Raw genomic sequence first — 16694 nt, 5'->3', positions numbered from 1 at the left:
ACTACAATCACGGCTGGGCTTTACAAGGTTGGGAGACGTTTGGTTGTTACAGGATACCCGTGGCGTTAGGTTTGTTTTACGTTTAGGAAGGTTGTTTGTGTACATTTCAATTGCAATATAACAAAGTCGAGTGCATCAATACATATATCCAAGTGACACTCTGACTAAAATCCCGCCAAACGCCTACAATGCTAAACCCAATGATCAATCAATGCATTCAATACCTTCCAATGTCCTCATAGCTCGGCCGCCTTCCCGCTCGAAAATACTAATCAGTTTCTCGCATTCTCGCCGCAGTCGCTCCTCACCATTCTTGGCATTGAAGTATACCCATTCCTCGACTGTCATCTTCTTCTCAGGACTCGTCAGGATGTCTTTGAGATTGCCTTGATTGAGCGTAAAGTCACGGTTCTCCTTGTCACTGAAACTTCCAAGAAGCTCTTCAATGTCCATCGGCTCCCACGACCGGGTGGACGACAAGCATCCCTCACCTTGTCGCTTGGATGGAGATGGCGTGCTGGCTGCGAAAGGTATACGAGAAGCAGCCGGTTTTGATGGGGAAATAATAGGAGGCCGGGCTGAACGTGGTCGTGTAGATGGTGGCTGATTTTCAGCGTCGGATGCTTGTGGTGATGGAGATGGCGTCCTTTCTTGTGTTGTTGAATGCGTATTATTTGGTGACGGTCGCTGAGGTGAGGAATTTGCGACAGACTCGATAAAGCTTTGTGCACGATGTCTGTCTTTCGGCAAGTCACTATAGCGCTGAGTATTCTTAGGAGGAGGCGCCTGAGGCTTCTTTGATTGTTGCTCGCGCTTGGGTGCTTCGGGTAGTTCCTCGGCTTGAATAGATCGCTGTTTTGAAGGTCGACCTCGTCTCGGTTTGGCTTCAGCCACTGGCTTCTCCTCAGAAACCTCTTGCGCCTCTTTGGTAGGTCGCCCATGCTTTGTTTTGACAGGCCGTTCCTCTGTCTCCTCCTGTGCTGAAACTGGTACGAGATCTTCTTGCTCGTCCATGATCATAGAGCCCTCTTTGGTCTCTTTAGACTTGCGCTTTGATTCGCGATTTGACTCACGTTTTCTAGGCTTTGGAGCTTCAGGAGGTGTTTCATGAGATTCAACTGTCTCGGTTTGCTCTTCCATGGCGATGTCACTTTCGTTTCTCTTGGATGCGGCCGGCTTTTTCCCTTTGGTGACAGCTTTCTTGCCCTGCTTCTTGGCTGGCTGCTTGTCGTTAGCCTCGTCTATTTCTGGCTGACGATCCTGCATTTCAATCTCCACGGCAACGACCGAACCCTGGCGTACAGCGGGCTCGACTTCCATCACAACCTGTGAAACTTCCTCGGCGGATGGTTCCTGGATCTTAGAGCGTTTCTGTTGTGAAGTGCGCTTTGGCTTTGATTCGACGGGTTCAGCTATTTGCTCAGGCTTGGGTTCCGGTTCAGGTTCCAATTCAGCTACTGACGCTGGCTCTAGCTCTTGTTCAACTTCTGGTTCGCGCTCGGGCTCAGGTTCGGGAGCCTTTTCTTTTTTCGATTTCTTTGCAGGAGCTTTCCGCTTTGATTGTTTCTTCTGCTTCGGCTCTGGGACAATCTCGATGACTGAGTCTTCCTCGGGAGCTGGCTTCTCTGCCTCTACGGCCTCTTGAGTTGCTTCACGGTCATATTGCGATTCTGATGGAGCCTTTATAGATGTAGATATTGACTGCTTTCGGAATCGGGCACTCTCTCGCTCTTCGTCTTTGTAGTGGAATTCAAAAGGCTCCGTATCTTCCATGTTGCGAGCCAAATCGGCTTCAATGGCTGCCTCTAGAACTGAATCATCCGGGATTCTGCTCTGTGTAGTTGTTCCAAATGAGGAAGCTGTTGAAGCCTTTCGCGTCCTGGTCGATGTACCTTTCTTAGTTCCCTTGCGGCCTTTCTTGGGCATTACGGGAGAAGTGGCCACATCCAACGGAGCCTCGTCGGGGATATCAGACTGTATCTCTTCAGGCTGTTGAGACACGCTGTGACGAGTTTCTGTAGCTCGCCTCTTGGGTGATGGTTCTGAGTCGACAACTGGATCTGTCAAGGTCATGGCGGACATTTCCTGAACAACAGCTTCGCTGCCTCGTTTTTTCCCTCTAGTAGCGCGTTTAGGCTTTTCTGGCTCAGGTGCCTGAATTTCAACCTGCTCAGGCTCCACTTCTTCAACGACTTCCGTAGGTTCGTCTTTCTTGGTCTTTTTGGCTCGTGATTTGGTAGCCTTTTTCGTGGCCTTTGCTTTCTTAGTCGTCGTCTGAGACCTGACTGTTGACTGAGACATGATGCTGACATCCATCATGTCGTCATCAATTGTTGGGGCCTCCGAAGCTGTGGTCATTACCGACTGTGTCGAAAGTCGTGAAGCCTTTGAAGTGCGAGGTTTTTTGGCGCGAGTGTTCTTCTTGGTTGTTTTTGCAGGGAGAGCGAAGACGAAGAAGGAGCAATCTGATGATCGGCGGTAGTGTTCCTCACTGTATAATTTGGTAAGTACATGTTAATTAGGAAGGCGCAATGACTTACAATGGATCATCCGCTTCCTCCCAGCCGTCCAAGGACAATTTGCAGTAAGGGCAACTGGCCAAGTCCGGACTTTCTTCATTAGGGCAGAAATACCATCCGGCTTCGACCATCTAGACTCGATTAGTAAATGACCTGAAATCAATTGCTGTGCATTGTCGAACCTTTTCTGACTGACACACCCAGCCACGTTTACCTTCGTGTGGCCATCCAACTGCGAACGTTGCTCTGCGAGCTTCAACAATAGAGGAACTGGTGGGGTCGACAATCTCCGCGGGATTGGATGTTTTTGACTGAATATCCATGATGATCGCCCAACCACAATCGGGTGAATGCTTCAAATGTTCTGTTACAGGGTCATCTCCCTCTTCCCAGCCGTCTAGTGCCCGCCCGCAGAGGAAACACATCGTGTTATCGGGGTTAGTGTCGTATGGTTGGAAATAGAAACCAGCATGAGCCAGCTGTATGTCTGTTAGCAAGCGTTCGCACTGAAATTTCTGCTCTCGCATACCTGCTCTGGTGATGGCGACTCCCAAACCCATCTTTGCGGTTGAATGTTCCTTGAACTGGAGGTTCTCGAGTTGATGGATGGCACGACAGAGTCGAAGGTTGCTAGACGAGCGGCGAAGGTCTCCATTTTGCGCGAGTTTGGTGGATCGTGTTTTCTGTATCCTAACACATTTCGCAAATAATAGAGGCTTATATCTGTGCGAGGGACATCGAGGACATCGAATGAAGGCGTTGGGTGGTTCAAATTGGTGTAAACGTTGTGAAGTGTTTATTTACATTGGATGCGCGGTTTCTCGGACGCTAAACGCGCCGACGGATACGTCTGCACGTGACCTTGCTGGAACTGGACGATTTTCCGGGGCCAAACGGAATTGTTGGGCCTACGTCAACACTTCCACATCTCTCATTAGTTAATTAATTTGCTTACCATGACCTGACCAACTACAACACACTGTACAATATCAGGATATACAACACGTTTTCATTCTCTTTGTCGCTCAATCCAAACACCATGATCTAGTATCCGTCTGCTCTATATTAGTTCCTCTACGCTCGTTTCTGCCGACTTCAACATGCGACAACTTTCGGTAAAGCTCATGAGTATTGTTAACCGAGGATTCTTTCGCTAACAATTCACAATTGCAGACTAATACCGTCCGATTGCGACGCACCTCTCCTATACAATCGTCTATATACTCGAGATCAGTAACAGTTTCAATATACAATGCACATAATTCAATTCACCATCCCTTCCGGGTACTTGGGACCCGAAGTTTACACACGTCCTACGAAAAACCGCACACGAACCTACATGTGACGAATGACTTCGGAACAAGGCCGTCACTTCAGACTCCTCTAGATAGCACATCTGCAGCCTATGCATCTAATTTCTCGAGCTCAGCCTTCCTCCAGAAAGAACCCGCGGACTGGGAAGATAATGCGGACCTGTCTATTTCGAACTTCTCGGAACTGCCTTCCAAAAATTTCGGCGTCAATCAACACATGATCATCAATGAAGAATTCAAAGAGGCTCTTCGACAAATATTATGGAAATTCCGCGCTCCCATCAGATATGCCTTCGCCTACGGCTCAGGAGTCTTTGCGCAGACGGCAACGGCAGGCGCGAAGTCAGACCCTGGCCACCCTGCACCACCACAAGCCATTCGAAATGTCCAGCAAGGAAAAGGAAAGATGATTGACTTCATATTTGGCGTATCGCATACACAACATTGGCACTCCCTTAACCTACAAGAGCATCGCGATCACTACTCTGCCCTCGGCGCCCTTGGGTCTGGTGCGGTTTCGGCAGTTCAAGACAAATGGGGAGCCGGTGTCTACTTCAACCCGTTCGTGACGGTCAACGGTACGCTCATAAAGTACGGAGTGGTCAACATCGACACATTATGCAGAGATCTCAGTCAATGGGATACCATGTACCTTGCCGGGCGTCTACAGAAACCGGTCAAAATTCTTCGCGATCACCCCCGAGTGCGAGTAGCGAACCAAGTCAATTTGCTCTCAGCGTTGCGTGTCGCCCTGCTCATGCTGCCAAGTGAATTCACTGAACAAGAGCTTTATACCACGATTGCTGGACTCAGTTACATGGGTGATCCTCGCATGACTGTTTCTGCGGAGGATCCTAATAAAGTCAGGAATATTGTCACGGGCCAGATGGATTACTTCCGACGTCTATATGCGCCTCTCATTGAGAATCTGCCGAACTGCGACTTTAATGATGCTCGTTGCTCCCAGTCAGATTGGATTGACGATCCATCAGCGAATGTCAAGTTGACTCAAGACATGGATCCTGTCAAACGAGGAAACATGGTCCGACGACTGCCCAAATCATTCCGAGAGAAGCTCTACTTCCAGTACCAAAGTCGGTACCAGATCCCGCGATCAGAATTCGTTGAGATGATGCAAAATACAAGCGATGAAGACCCAGAGCGCATCCACCGGCGCCAAGGAGGAGCCTTTGAGCAGCGCATCGCTGCTGATGATAATCTCAAGGAGGAGCTACAGCAGACCATTACAAAGACAATCCGATGGCCGGCGACCATGCAAACCATCAAGAGCGCACTTACGGCAGGCGTCGGCAGGGCGTGGACATATGTTGCCGAAAAGCGAAAGAAGCACCTTAATTCAAAGAAGAATGACCAGAAGGAGGAATCTGAGCCTTCAACAAAAACCAAAACCCCTGAAAACCTACAGCAAGAGCCGGAAAAGGTCACAGAAAAGACCAAAAGTGACTGAGATAGATTCTTTTCGCGGAAAAAAGATTTTCCTTTGTTTATGAGAAAAAAAAAATAGAGCATCGATGGCGTTGATTGCATTTGTAGGCTCGGGCCTATGATTATGTATATATACATATAGAGCATTGTCTTGTCCAACCATCACATGAAATAGGGTTGCATATGATAGGAAAACAGAGATCGAAAACCCTCAATACTGTCCATTTTACGTAGCTACAGGGAAAGTAAAATGCCATTGACTTGAGAGTTGCATTGTGACTCAGTAGATACTTCTACGTAGGGAGGTACTCTCGGAGAGTATGAGTCAGTGTATGTCATGGAATGTTCCCCACCGCGCCGACTCCGACCAAATTTATTATTTCATTTCATCTTCTGCCATTCTCTTTCTCTCTCTTTTCATACATACACACTCCAACGCCTCAAAACAATCAAAATGGCCTCACAAAACAGACCATTCGATCTTTCAAAATGCGCGCGGCCGAATATCCTGAAATTGCACCCTTACCGTTGTGCCAGAGAGTATGTCGCATCTCCTCCGATCCTGCTCCGATGGCGGGGAAACCTCCAAGCTTACAAGTTAAATCTCTCTGCAGTGACTACAAAGACGATGGGACGAATATCCTACTCGACGCCAATGAGAATGCCTACGGACCGGGTCTGTTATTGAATAAAGATGGGAGTATTGAGGGTACCTCAACGACTGCCAATGTCAATGGCAGTTTATCGCCGCAGATTGACTTTTTGGGATTGAATCGGTATCCCGATCCGTGAGTCACCCTTTCCCAATTCCTCCTCCAAGATAACTTGCTAAGTGTGGTATTTTTTTTTTTTTCTTTCTTTCTTGTGCAGCCACCAGATCGACCTGAAGCAATTGATATGCAACCTCCGAAACACCAAAGTTCACACCCAAAAAGATCTCAAACCCGAGAACTTGTTCGTCGGCGTCGGCTCCGATGAGGCAATCGATGCCCTGCTACGGTGTTTCTGTGTCCCCGGACAGGACAAAATCCTCACCTGCCCACCGACATACGGCATGTACGCTGTCAGCGCCGACGTGAACGACGTCGGAATCGTCAAGGTGCCACTCGACGTGGACAATGGGTTTTCATTACAACCCGACAAAATCAATGAGGCGCTTTCAGCCGACGACAGGATAAAAATTGTGTACATCTGTTCACCGGGTAACCCGACAGCGAACCTGATAGCGAAAGCAGATATCCAAAAGGTTCTCGAACACCCGACGTGGAACGGCGTCGTGGTCGTGGATGAAGCATACATTGATTTTGCGCCTGAAGGTTCGAGTTTGGCGGAATGGGTTAACGAGTGGCCCAACCTGGTGGTTATGCAGACACTCAGCAAGGCATTTGGTCTTGCCGGTATTCGTCTGGGAACGGCATTTGCGAGTGCCGAGATTGCGACGTTGTTTAATAGTATGAAGTCGCCGTACAACATCCCCAGTCCGACGAGTGTGATTGCTCAAGCGGCGTTTGCGCCGGCCAATTTGGCGATAATGCATGAGAATCGCGCCAAGATCATTGAGCAGCGTGATCGGATGCTAAAGGAATTGCCACAAATCCCTGGAGTTGGACGCTTCCTTGGTGGTCAGGCGTCGAATTTCCTGCTTGTGGAGATGCTGAACAAGGATGGAAAACCGGATAATGCGGTTGCGCTGGCTACGTATGAAGCCATGGCTGAGAAGAAGGGTGTCGTTGTAAGGTTTCGGGGCAAGGAGCATGGATGTGAGGGTTGTTTGAGGATTACGGTGGGCACGGAAGAGGAGGTGACGAGGTTCTTGAAGGAGTTGAGGGCTGTATTAGGCAATTTGCATTCGAATACGCCGATAGCGCCGTCGAGGGAAGCATAGAAGAAAAATAAGCAGATCGACGCTAGTCAAGTTGTTACATGAGCTTAGTTTGGATGGATATAAAAGTCAAATAGATATACCATTACACCGGACTCTAGTAGAAGGATCAAAAGCCATTTAGGGGTTACTGGGGCTACTTTTAGCGTTAGTTACATAGTTACGATTATACGCTTACGTAGATCAAAGCTATTCGAGCGACCTCCTCCAGAGTCCAACATTCCCAGCCATACCTAGGTATATTTCAAAACGTTGGGTTTAAGAACCATCAACCTACCCATTATGCATAGGTAGCTTGAGATAACAACCAAATCTAATCCTCAAAAACCCGGACCGCAAAAATAACACCGAATCTACTCTCTAGCCATTTAACAAGCATCTTATACGTACTCTGTAGTAAACCCGAAAAGAACTAGTAGTAGGTAACTAGATCAAGCGGTGAAATCGCTCAAGTCATCATAAACCCCTCCCTCAAGTCAACGTGATTGGATCCAACTACCCACCCCTTGTCGCGCGTAACCAATCCTGTGTGTGGCTAGAGATGCAAGCGAAGAGTCTAGAAGGGAGAAGCGGTGTCCTTCATTTTTTATCCTTTTTGGCTTTTTGGGCGGGGTGTGGTTCAAGGGTGATTGTGATGCATACATAGATTGTGCATTGCATTTGATGGGTATCTACTAACTATATAGTATTCATGGACAAGGGCTATGATAGGTTCAGGTCATAGGAAGGTTCTCCCGGGGGTCTGAATAGAAATGTTAGACTCTGGCTCATGTGGTTTATACGTGCTACCACCCCAGCTCTACTTACATATGACACGCCTCCATAGCATGCCTAGCGTCTCAAGACTTTGCCATTTTTGAGTCGAGTGAATGCGCCATGCATGTTCACAAGAAATAGCATGCAGTTTTGTACAGCTCTATATTATAGGATTGAATAGAACAAATAGGTATGATTTGCTGTTCCCTGCAGATACTCCATATATATATATATATATATATATACACAGTATATAGTATTGCAAATCTATCCAAGTCTTCATGCGGGAGGATTACAAGCCCTAATTCCTATTCCGGAAGTTCCATGCAATTAGCCTATGCGTTAGCCTGCGCTAAGCACACAAAGCCTAGGTAGGTAGGTTGGGCTGGCAAGATTGTCCCGCTGCTTTTATTAAGGATAGAAATGGTCTGAGTCTGGGCCAACCATTTACAACTACAGGAAGTTAGTTCTACTTCGCAAGACTGAAAAGTGGCCGTTGGCGGGGGGTGAGCTTGTTTCCTTCATCCCGAAGTCGGCGGAGTAACATGCAAGTTGCTTGCGATACTGCTAGCGTGAACATCAAGGTCAGCAGGTTCGTACATGTCGAGATGCGACGTCAAGATTATCTGTCTAATAATAACGACGGTGGATTATTTCTCCCCTTCGATGCATTTCAAGCAAGCGGGGTGGCTTATTTGCCCGTCTTACGTACATCAGCCCAAACACAAAAAACAGGTCGATCCATTGTGGATTCATTCATCGTCTCGTCTCTCTAACCTACTACAGTAGTAGGCATAGATAGAATTATTAGCAAATAAACTTGCCCATAACAGGTAATTCGTAAGTACTAGTCGGGAAAGTGGGTGGTACATTCGGCCAGGTGGAATGATGTAGGGCTGAGCATGTGCTTTTTCTTTTCTTTTCTTCTGTCTTGGTAGAGGGTACTACATACGTAGTACGTGCCTAGGTAGACGGCGTAACTAGGTGCCACGCCAAATAAGTTAAGCATGTGCCGAAGCACAGACATCAGCAATGAAACGAGCTGAACGTTCGGTAAGCCAGAAGAGCGTATCAGATAATCAGAGCGCAGACGGTGGCGTGGGCTAGTTTGTTAGTGTCACTTGGTTAGGAAGGGTTTGGTCCTGAAATGGTATCGCTTCTGGTTGGGTAACTATACGAGAGTTAATTTTGGTGATCAGCTAAGAATCTACCAGCTTATAAAGATGCAATTATGTTAAGATGAATAATCGGTAAATTATTGCCGTGCAGGCTAAACCAAATATTTGAAAAGCTGCTACTTATCATACATCACATTCGTGCCGATATGTACTCGTGTATCATACTTAGAGTACTCTGTACGGTAAAGCAAGCGCCGACTAGAGAAAAATCCAATGTATCCGCCAAATTTCAATGTTGCAATCCATGTCTCGTACACTCCCATAGATCATTAATGCAAAGAAACAAGAGAAAAGACAAGAAGAAAAGAAAAAAAAAAAAAAAAAAAAAAAAAAAAAAAAACTATGTAAACTGTCCATGCTGTATATTCATTCCCGACATAATCGGAGCATTCGGATGAAGATGTCTTCTTCCATGCGCCTCACCCGGCGCTATTGTCGGAGTTGCACTCATCGTTTCTGTTGTTGTTGTTGTCGTCGTCGTTTGGGAGGTAGATGGCTGCGCAAGACATCGCCAATAATCTAACTCCCCCTGCGTCTCCAGCAATTGTGTATAGAGCGCATTTACTTGATCTGTAGACTGTCGATAGGATGCTTGGAGATCTTTGTGGCTTGCGTCGAGGAGTTTGATGTGCGACTCGAGGTTTTGGATGTATCTGTCTTTTCGTTCGCGGAATGTGCGTTGTGCGATACGGTTTTGCTCTCTCCTTCTCTATACGATGTCAGCCTCTTGGTTATTTCTTTTTGTATGAGGAATGGTAGAGACAAACCCTTGATTTATTTTCTGGGGTATCCTCTTCAGAAGCGGGACTTTTGTTGGACCTCGATTTTCGAGACTTTTCTTTCTTGGATGAATATGAACTGTTATGACCGTCTCGTTGAGAAACCGAGAAGTCCGGACTTGTTATCGATGACGGGGAATCCATTTGATCTGTTGTTGGTGGAATGAAATGCTCAAAGGAAAGTTCATCGTGTTGCGGCGGAGATGAGGGAGGCATGCCCTTAAAATCTTTATAAGTATACATACTAACAAATCAATGTAAAAGATGGGGATGCTCACAGATATAACAGCGTGGTGAAACTCTTTCATATTCTGATTATTATCGAACCAGGGCCTACTGTCGAACATGTCACTATTGCCCGGCATCAGGAGGACGTCTGATTTCATAGTGCGGTAGTTCATTTGATATATTGATCCTTCTCAATAATTTCGGAAATATACTCTGTATGTAAGTTAAAGAGCACAAAGAAATCAGGTGAGGAATGGGATAATTTTATCTGATGGTAACGTAGTATACCAGAGTTGTCTCGGGCGAACCATCAGCTTAATATAAACGACAAACACAGCTTGGGACGCCGAATATCGTGTCAACAAAGCTGATTGGATAATTTGACCGTACTTAAAATCTGTGAATATTATGGTATAACAATGGTCATTATTCCTGGCTTCTAGGATGCGTACTACTAGTAGTATCTCCGCCGTACTTTTCGGTCGACTAGGGGGATCATCCATGGTGACGAGTTGAACGCCATTCACCATACATCTTGATTTCGTATATTTCTATCTAAGCCACTTCTCCATATCGGAGAAAAATAATATGAAATGCATCTGGCCCGACCTGGAGTCTCCCCACTAACGTAATGTAGAACTAGACCACCTACGTAGTAAATCCCTCGGGTCGAATACGCCCGTACGGATATACGCCATGCTACGTACGCAGCACCACCGTGTCTTACAGGCAACCATCTAATCTGATCCCTGTCGGACACTATAGCAAACTAGTCCGGTCACTATAGGCCTTGCAGGAACATTCGAACGTTGACTACTTTTTTCCAGACCGCTTCTGGGACCCTGGCTCGCAGCGTGGGATAGGGCGGATGTCAGCCGCACCCCAGCTGTTTATATGTAACACAGATCTTTTCGATACGGTGTGGCTTTTGGCGTATGATTGCCTTTCCTTTCTTTGCTTTTTTGTTGGAGATGTCAACTAACTGTTCGGATGAACATCTGGAGGTAAGCGATTAAATCCATTGCAAGAAGTATTTACATACCTGGTATATAACTAGATGAGGGGATCCGTTAACTCCGCGTATTTCCATAAAGACAGTACATAGGTAAATATTTATCAATTCTTGTAAATGTAGGAAGAGGGGAAGAATATAAATAAATATCTGTGGAATGAATATTCGTTTAACGAAATAGGTTGTAGCTCTGGGGAAATCCAGCCATTTATCTCCGAGATCCTTCCTTTACTTTTAAAGACATTACCGTAGTTAACTAAGATGGTACGTAACCCTAAGGCATGAATGACAAACTAACGCCAGCCTCTCCATGATGCATCATCCACCAGCTTCTTAGGACCATTTCTCTTGGCTACATACTTTCTTTGTACTTCCTCGCCACAAGAAGGCCGATATTCGCAAAAGAGACGTCCCCTAGAATTTCAAAGACAGCAACGTCAATTCCCATGGCACTTACATCGTAGACTAGGAGTAAATTCACGATGATCAATGATGTCCACCAAAGTGCCAATTGGCGACAGGCACTCGGAACATTCACTGACCTCTTCGTCACTGCTACTTCAATGGTTAAAATATTTCGGGCACAGTTCTGTAACAGCCCATATCGTTGAAGCCCTTCAGCTACACGCTGTCAGAGTATGGAGTATCTCTCCATAACGAGTTTGCACCTCAACCGTGAAGACGATTCAGCTGAACCGTTATGCTGCCTACTCTTAGACCGTCTTTGAGATAATGAAGCTCATTTCATGGCAGAGATTGCCCTGATAGTCCCGAAGAACCAGTTGAGCACTGGTGAAGCCAGTCTTTATCATGAGAGAGTTCCATGTCTCCTCGTCCACGAATGGTGAAGTTTGGCGATTTTCTTGGGTGCCTTGGACGGAGTCAACAAGGTGTAGTTCATGGGACCAAGTCGAATAGACTCAGCTAACCACCACCTTGATTAACCTGCTATTATACTACTGGCTGGCTCTATCTACATGCTAGACTATTTATCCTTAAGGAACCTTGTATAAGAATGACATCGAGGTTCTATTCGTGTCATACTCGTATATTACCATGAATATTATTAGTTGGGGGTGCGAATAACAAACTGGCTCCCAACAACCTGCACGTTCATCCCTTTCCCCGAGGCTTACTCCTTACTTTCTCCTGCATAAATAGAAGTCGTTGTTGAATGACTGACTAGATCAAACCCGTTAGTTTTCGCCCCATCCTTGCGGGATTGATATATTAGTTCCGCGGGTTGACATTTCAAGCCTCTGGTTATATTAGAAGCCCCGCCAATATGAAGATCTTAAGCCAATATCTAGGATCGGCTAGACATACCAGTACCACCTAAGTACATCATTACAGGACTATATAACCGGAGTTTCTTGTTGGACCCTCTTCGAACCCCAGGTGCCGTTCACTCAGCCCTAGTTAGAACCCCGGTAGGACTATCTTCACGTCCAGGCTCCAGAACTATGTTAGCATGCTAGTTTGCGCATTAGGTAAGTGCTTAAATGAAAATGCATATACAGATCATCTCAAACAGGACCTTATCCCATGTAGGCTGCAGATTTCGAAATCGTGCAGAACTACAATTCTCATAGTGGTGCTGCTTGAAACTGGTGATTAATATGGCGGTGAATGTAGCAGGGGTCTTCACAGCCGAGTGTTTAATTTCCACATAATATCAACTATGACTTAAACGGCTGTCGTTAACTAATGCCTTTGGCCTTGTGGGTCAAAAATTCTGTAGGTCTTTTGAGTTGTTGAGAAACCCGTTACCTATGTTGCCTATGGTACCTCAAAAAGAACGAACGAACGCCTTTGTTATCCGCCGAAGTTCGCAGAGCATAATTTTGTGCTAATCTGCTTTACTACAAATCAATGAGACTATAGCTAGGTTAAAGTACATAGTAAGGGATAATTTAGTCTTCTTTGAATGATGCATGGGTTCTAACTAGTTAACTAACCTAGTATGTATATTACGTGAGATCAATGAGCTTAGAGCTGACTCAGCTGAGTAGATATGGATCGTCACGTACACTAACTCGTCTAGGGCTTACTTCCCCAAATTTACGACGTACTTTATTTAAACTAAATGTTGGAACTAGCAGAGCTATACTCTGCTAGTCATAATTGCAATCCATAGCCAAGTTTCCCCCTCGTGTAAAGAAAAATAAGTCATCGCGTGTACGTAACACCGGAGATTATTCGACGATGTCTGCTTCAGAGCTTCCAAGGATACCAACCGAGGACCTCGCATCGTGGGTCTTTAATGGACCGCAATATGATCGAGACAAGCCGGTACGTGTCATGTCCCATGTTTTTCTAATAACTTATAGTCGGGCTATTGCAGACAGACACCTTGCTAATAATGACACCGCCCAGATTCTAATAGATCCCGCCAATCCTTCGAGATCCATCTCATACAATCACGCCAGGGAGACTGTCGGAAAGATTGCGACCGGATTGAGAAGAGCTGGGTTGAAGATTGGCGATTGCGTACTCGTCAACTCAGGAAATGACGTAGGCACAAACCTCAAGTCCGCATTGGCTGAATAACAACGAGCTAAATGGGATATATTATGTCAGATCTACTACCCAGTTCTCTTACTCGGCGTCATTGCAGCAGGAGGCATATTCGCCGGTACAAACCCAGGTTACAAGCACATAGAACTCACGCATCACATCAAAATATCCAAAGCGAAGTTCCTCATTTCAGGCCCCGAGCCGCTGAGCGAATCGCTGGCTGCGGCAGACGCAATAGGGCTTCCTAGAGAGAGAACATGGGTGTTCGACACGTTTGAAGAGGATTTCTCGGCTCCCAAAGATGTTCGATCGTGGAAGACGCTTTTGCAGCCGGGCGAGTCGAGTGGGGATTGGTATAGGTTCGACGATCTGGAGACTTCCAGAGAAACTACTGCGGCGATACAGTTCAGCAGTGGCACCACGGGGCTCCCTAAGGCTGCTATGCTGAGCCATTACAATCTTGTTGCGCAGCATACGCTTGTGTATGAAACGAATCCGCGCCCTTATGCGGTAAGACGAATGATTGTACGACTCGAAATCAAAGTGCATATGATCTGATGAGAAGTAGATTTCACGACTTATCCCTCTCCCACTTTTTCATATCGGCTGCGGACCGGTATCAAATACCAGGTATGCAGATGGCCTGACCTCTTCAAGACGATATTCAGAGCGCTGACTTCCAATAGCGCCCTCCGAGCAGGCGTTCCCACATACATCATGCGCCGATTCGAAGTAACCAAATACTTCCACTACGTTCAAAAGTACCAAATAACGGACTTGATGGTAGTGCCACCCATCGTCGTTGCGCTCATCAAGAGCCCCCTCCTGGACGATCCTCAATACATGAAGAGCGTCAAATTCGGGCTTTCTGGTGCCGCGCCCCTCAATGTAGTCACGCAGTTGGAACTTCGCAAAAAGCTTCCAGGTGTAGCTTTTACGCAGATCTTTGGCATGACGGAGACGACTTGCCTTGCAATGATTACACCGTATGGAGAGGATGATGATACCGGTTCAGTGGGGAGACCTATTCCGGGTCTTGAAGTGAAGTAGGTCCAGAAATTCTGTTCGGATGCGCTGCAACACGTGGTTAATAATCATCTAGACTCGTCGATGACGATGGCACTCATATTACCAAACCCAATACACGCGGAGAAATCTGGCTTCGCGGCCCAACCATCTTCAACGGCTATTTCGAGAACGACCAAGCCAACGCAGAGTCCTTCGATGACGAAGGATGGTTCAAAACCGGCGACGTGGCATATTTTACCGAGGACAACAAATACTACGTCGTGGACAGGAAAAAGGAATTGATCAAGGTACGCGGGTTCCAGGTAGCGCCTCCGGAACTAGAAGCTGTGCTCCTCTCACATCCCGAGGTCATCGATGCAGCGGTTATTGGAGTGCGGTATCCCGGGGTCGAGGATGAGCATCCGATGGCGTATGTCGTTGCGAGAAATAAGGCCAATCCACCAGAGCCAGAGGTGCTCAAGGCTTTCCTCGCTGAGAGGTTAATCAAGTACAAGTGGCTTACGGGAGGGGTGAAGATTGTTGATGCAATTCCCAAGACTCCTTCGGGGAAGATTTTGAAGAAGGTCTTGAGACAGAAAGCATCGGCACTTGTGGGAAATGCGAATAAATCCAAGCTTTAACGATGTCAGCTGGTGAATATTTGGGGAGTCCACGAAATAGAAGTTGCGTTGGCGGTCCAGATTCTTCGTTATTAGGGTTTAAATTATATACAGCTACGTATGTTTGTATATTGATGAGCCAATCGATGTTGTTTTCCCTGTCAAACCAAAGAAACGAGAGTGTAGCGGGTTGAACAGAGTTAATATCTCAATAGTAGTAAGAACGACATCGATTTCACTGCGGACGCTGCGCAGCGGACCAATCAAACCCTAAAACTCGTTCTAGAGACAACCAAGAACAAACCAGTTGAACGCTATTCCCAATCAACAAATACATTAAATCCCAAAGTATATACATAAAGCAATCCAGACAAAATAATCTTAGTTCATCCTCTTCTTCTCATCGTGCGCGTACGCCGGCCGAAAATCATTGTGTCCATTGGCATGTTCCCACGAAGGCGGGGGTGATTGTCCTCGAGACTGACCGTGGCCATACTCCTGGACTGGGTATGAGCATTCGCGAGTCCTGTTGTAGTTGGAACCTAGGCCTGGGCCTTGTTGTTGTTGTTGTTGGTATTGTTGGCCCTGACCTGGCTGGCCACCGCCATACAAGTACATGTCTTGGTTGTTGTTATTGTTGCTGTTGTTCTTTTGCATTTCGTATTTCTTTTCTTGGCTTCTAAAGGCAGTTGGTTAGTATATATGTCACTCCCTTCATGAGTAGAGTTGGTCGTGGAGATGTTAGGAGAAACTTACTTGGTGACTTTCTTTACGGCATAAATGCCACCACCAAGCAGAAGTGCGGTTTTGATGAGACCCATGTTGTGTAGAGGTTGGTTATGCTGTGTGAAGACTGATTGTTGGTAGAAGGGGTAGGCAGGTGAAGTATGGACGTTGATTGGTCAAGATCCAATAAGTATACAAGCAGGTCGAGAATCGATAGATTGAGATGTATATAATAGTTAAAAGGCTTTGCAACGTTTGAATTGAATAATCAAGAAGAAAAGAACGCAACTGATGGTCAATTACCTCCCTATTTATAACCTTCGATTTCCCTCACAAAAATACTATCCACAACCCATCAACCTACATGAACAAAATGAACAAGCTGAGCCATTACCTCTTTCCACTGATCACCCAAGTTTCCAAGAGCCTAATCCATCATTTTTACGGCCGTTGATTAGGGCTAGCCTCTAAGACGACATGAATCGAACAAATTGTGGAGTAACAAACCTCGCACACTATGCTTCTTCCGGAATGGGTTTCACAGCCCCAATTGAAAACTCCCCAGTGCTTGGAGGTTCTCGGACGTATGAGATGGGGGTGCTTGGATCTTGAAAGTGTATAACTATACCAATGACTTGTTATTGAAGCGTTGGTTGGATGAACCAGTGGATAGGAGCTTTTACGTACGAAAAGTGGTGACAGGCAACAAG

The 16694-nt window shown here is 46.3% G+C and overlaps 6 protein-coding genes across 6 annotated transcripts; 3 read left to right on the top strand and 3 right to left on the bottom strand.

Moving 5' to 3' along the window:
- Window positions 1-204: 204 nt before the first annotated feature.
- On the bottom strand, window positions 205-3174 carry EYB26_006133 (uncharacterized protein; the record flags this gene model as incomplete). The annotated part of the gene is made up of 4 exons (XM_054265409.1): window positions 205-2491; window positions 2541-2650; window positions 2702-2998; window positions 3049-3174. 4 exons carry the CDS (start codon window positions 3172-3174, stop codon window positions 205-207), a joined length of 2820 nt encoding a protein of 939 aa, XP_054121384.1.
- A 445-nt stretch (window positions 3175-3619) lies between these two features.
- Window positions 3620-5300, top strand: EYB26_006132 (uncharacterized protein; the record flags this gene model as incomplete). The annotated part of the gene is made up of 2 exons (XM_054265408.1): window positions 3620-3634; window positions 3693-5300. 2 exons carry the CDS (start codon window positions 3620-3622, stop codon window positions 5298-5300), a joined length of 1623 nt encoding a protein of 540 aa, XP_054121383.1.
- A 432-nt stretch (window positions 5301-5732) lies between these two features.
- On the top strand, window positions 5733-7163 carry EYB26_006131 (uncharacterized protein; the record flags this gene model as incomplete). Its single annotated transcript, XM_054265407.1, has 3 exons — window positions 5733-5818; window positions 5893-6066; window positions 6149-7163. The coding sequence occupies 3 exons, from the start codon at window positions 5733-5735 to the stop codon at window positions 7161-7163; spliced, it is 1275 nt and encodes a 424-aa protein (XP_054121382.1).
- Window positions 7164-9434: 2271 nt separating this feature from the next.
- Window positions 9435-10259, bottom strand: EYB26_006130 (uncharacterized protein; the record flags this gene model as incomplete). The annotated part of the gene is made up of 3 exons (XM_054265406.1): window positions 9435-9803; window positions 9862-10092; window positions 10152-10259. 3 exons carry the CDS (start codon window positions 10257-10259, stop codon window positions 9435-9437), a joined length of 708 nt encoding a protein of 235 aa, XP_054121381.1.
- Window positions 10260-13318: 3059 nt separating this feature from the next.
- EYB26_006129 (uncharacterized protein) lies at window positions 13319-15279 on the top strand (the record flags this gene model as incomplete). Its single annotated transcript, XM_054265405.1, has 6 exons — window positions 13319-13405; window positions 13490-13627; window positions 13694-14140; window positions 14199-14260; window positions 14317-14676; window positions 14733-15279. 6 exons carry the CDS (start codon window positions 13319-13321, stop codon window positions 15277-15279), a joined length of 1641 nt encoding a protein of 546 aa, XP_054121380.1.
- Window positions 15280-15639: 360 nt separating this feature from the next.
- EYB26_006128 (uncharacterized protein) lies at window positions 15640-16079 on the bottom strand (the record flags this gene model as incomplete). Its single annotated transcript, XM_054265404.1, has 2 exons — window positions 15640-15937; window positions 16015-16079. 2 exons carry the CDS (start codon window positions 16077-16079, stop codon window positions 15640-15642), a joined length of 363 nt encoding a protein of 120 aa, XP_054121379.1.
- Between the last annotated feature and the right edge of the window lie 615 nt (window positions 16080-16694).

The sequence above is a fragment of the Talaromyces marneffei genome, chromosome 4, assembly GCF_009556855.1.
Source record: "Talaromyces marneffei chromosome 4, complete sequence".
NCBI classification, from domain to species: domain Eukaryota; kingdom Fungi; phylum Ascomycota; class Eurotiomycetes; order Eurotiales; family Trichocomaceae; genus Talaromyces; species Talaromyces marneffei.
This window is presented reverse-complemented; position numbering and strand designations above follow the sequence as displayed.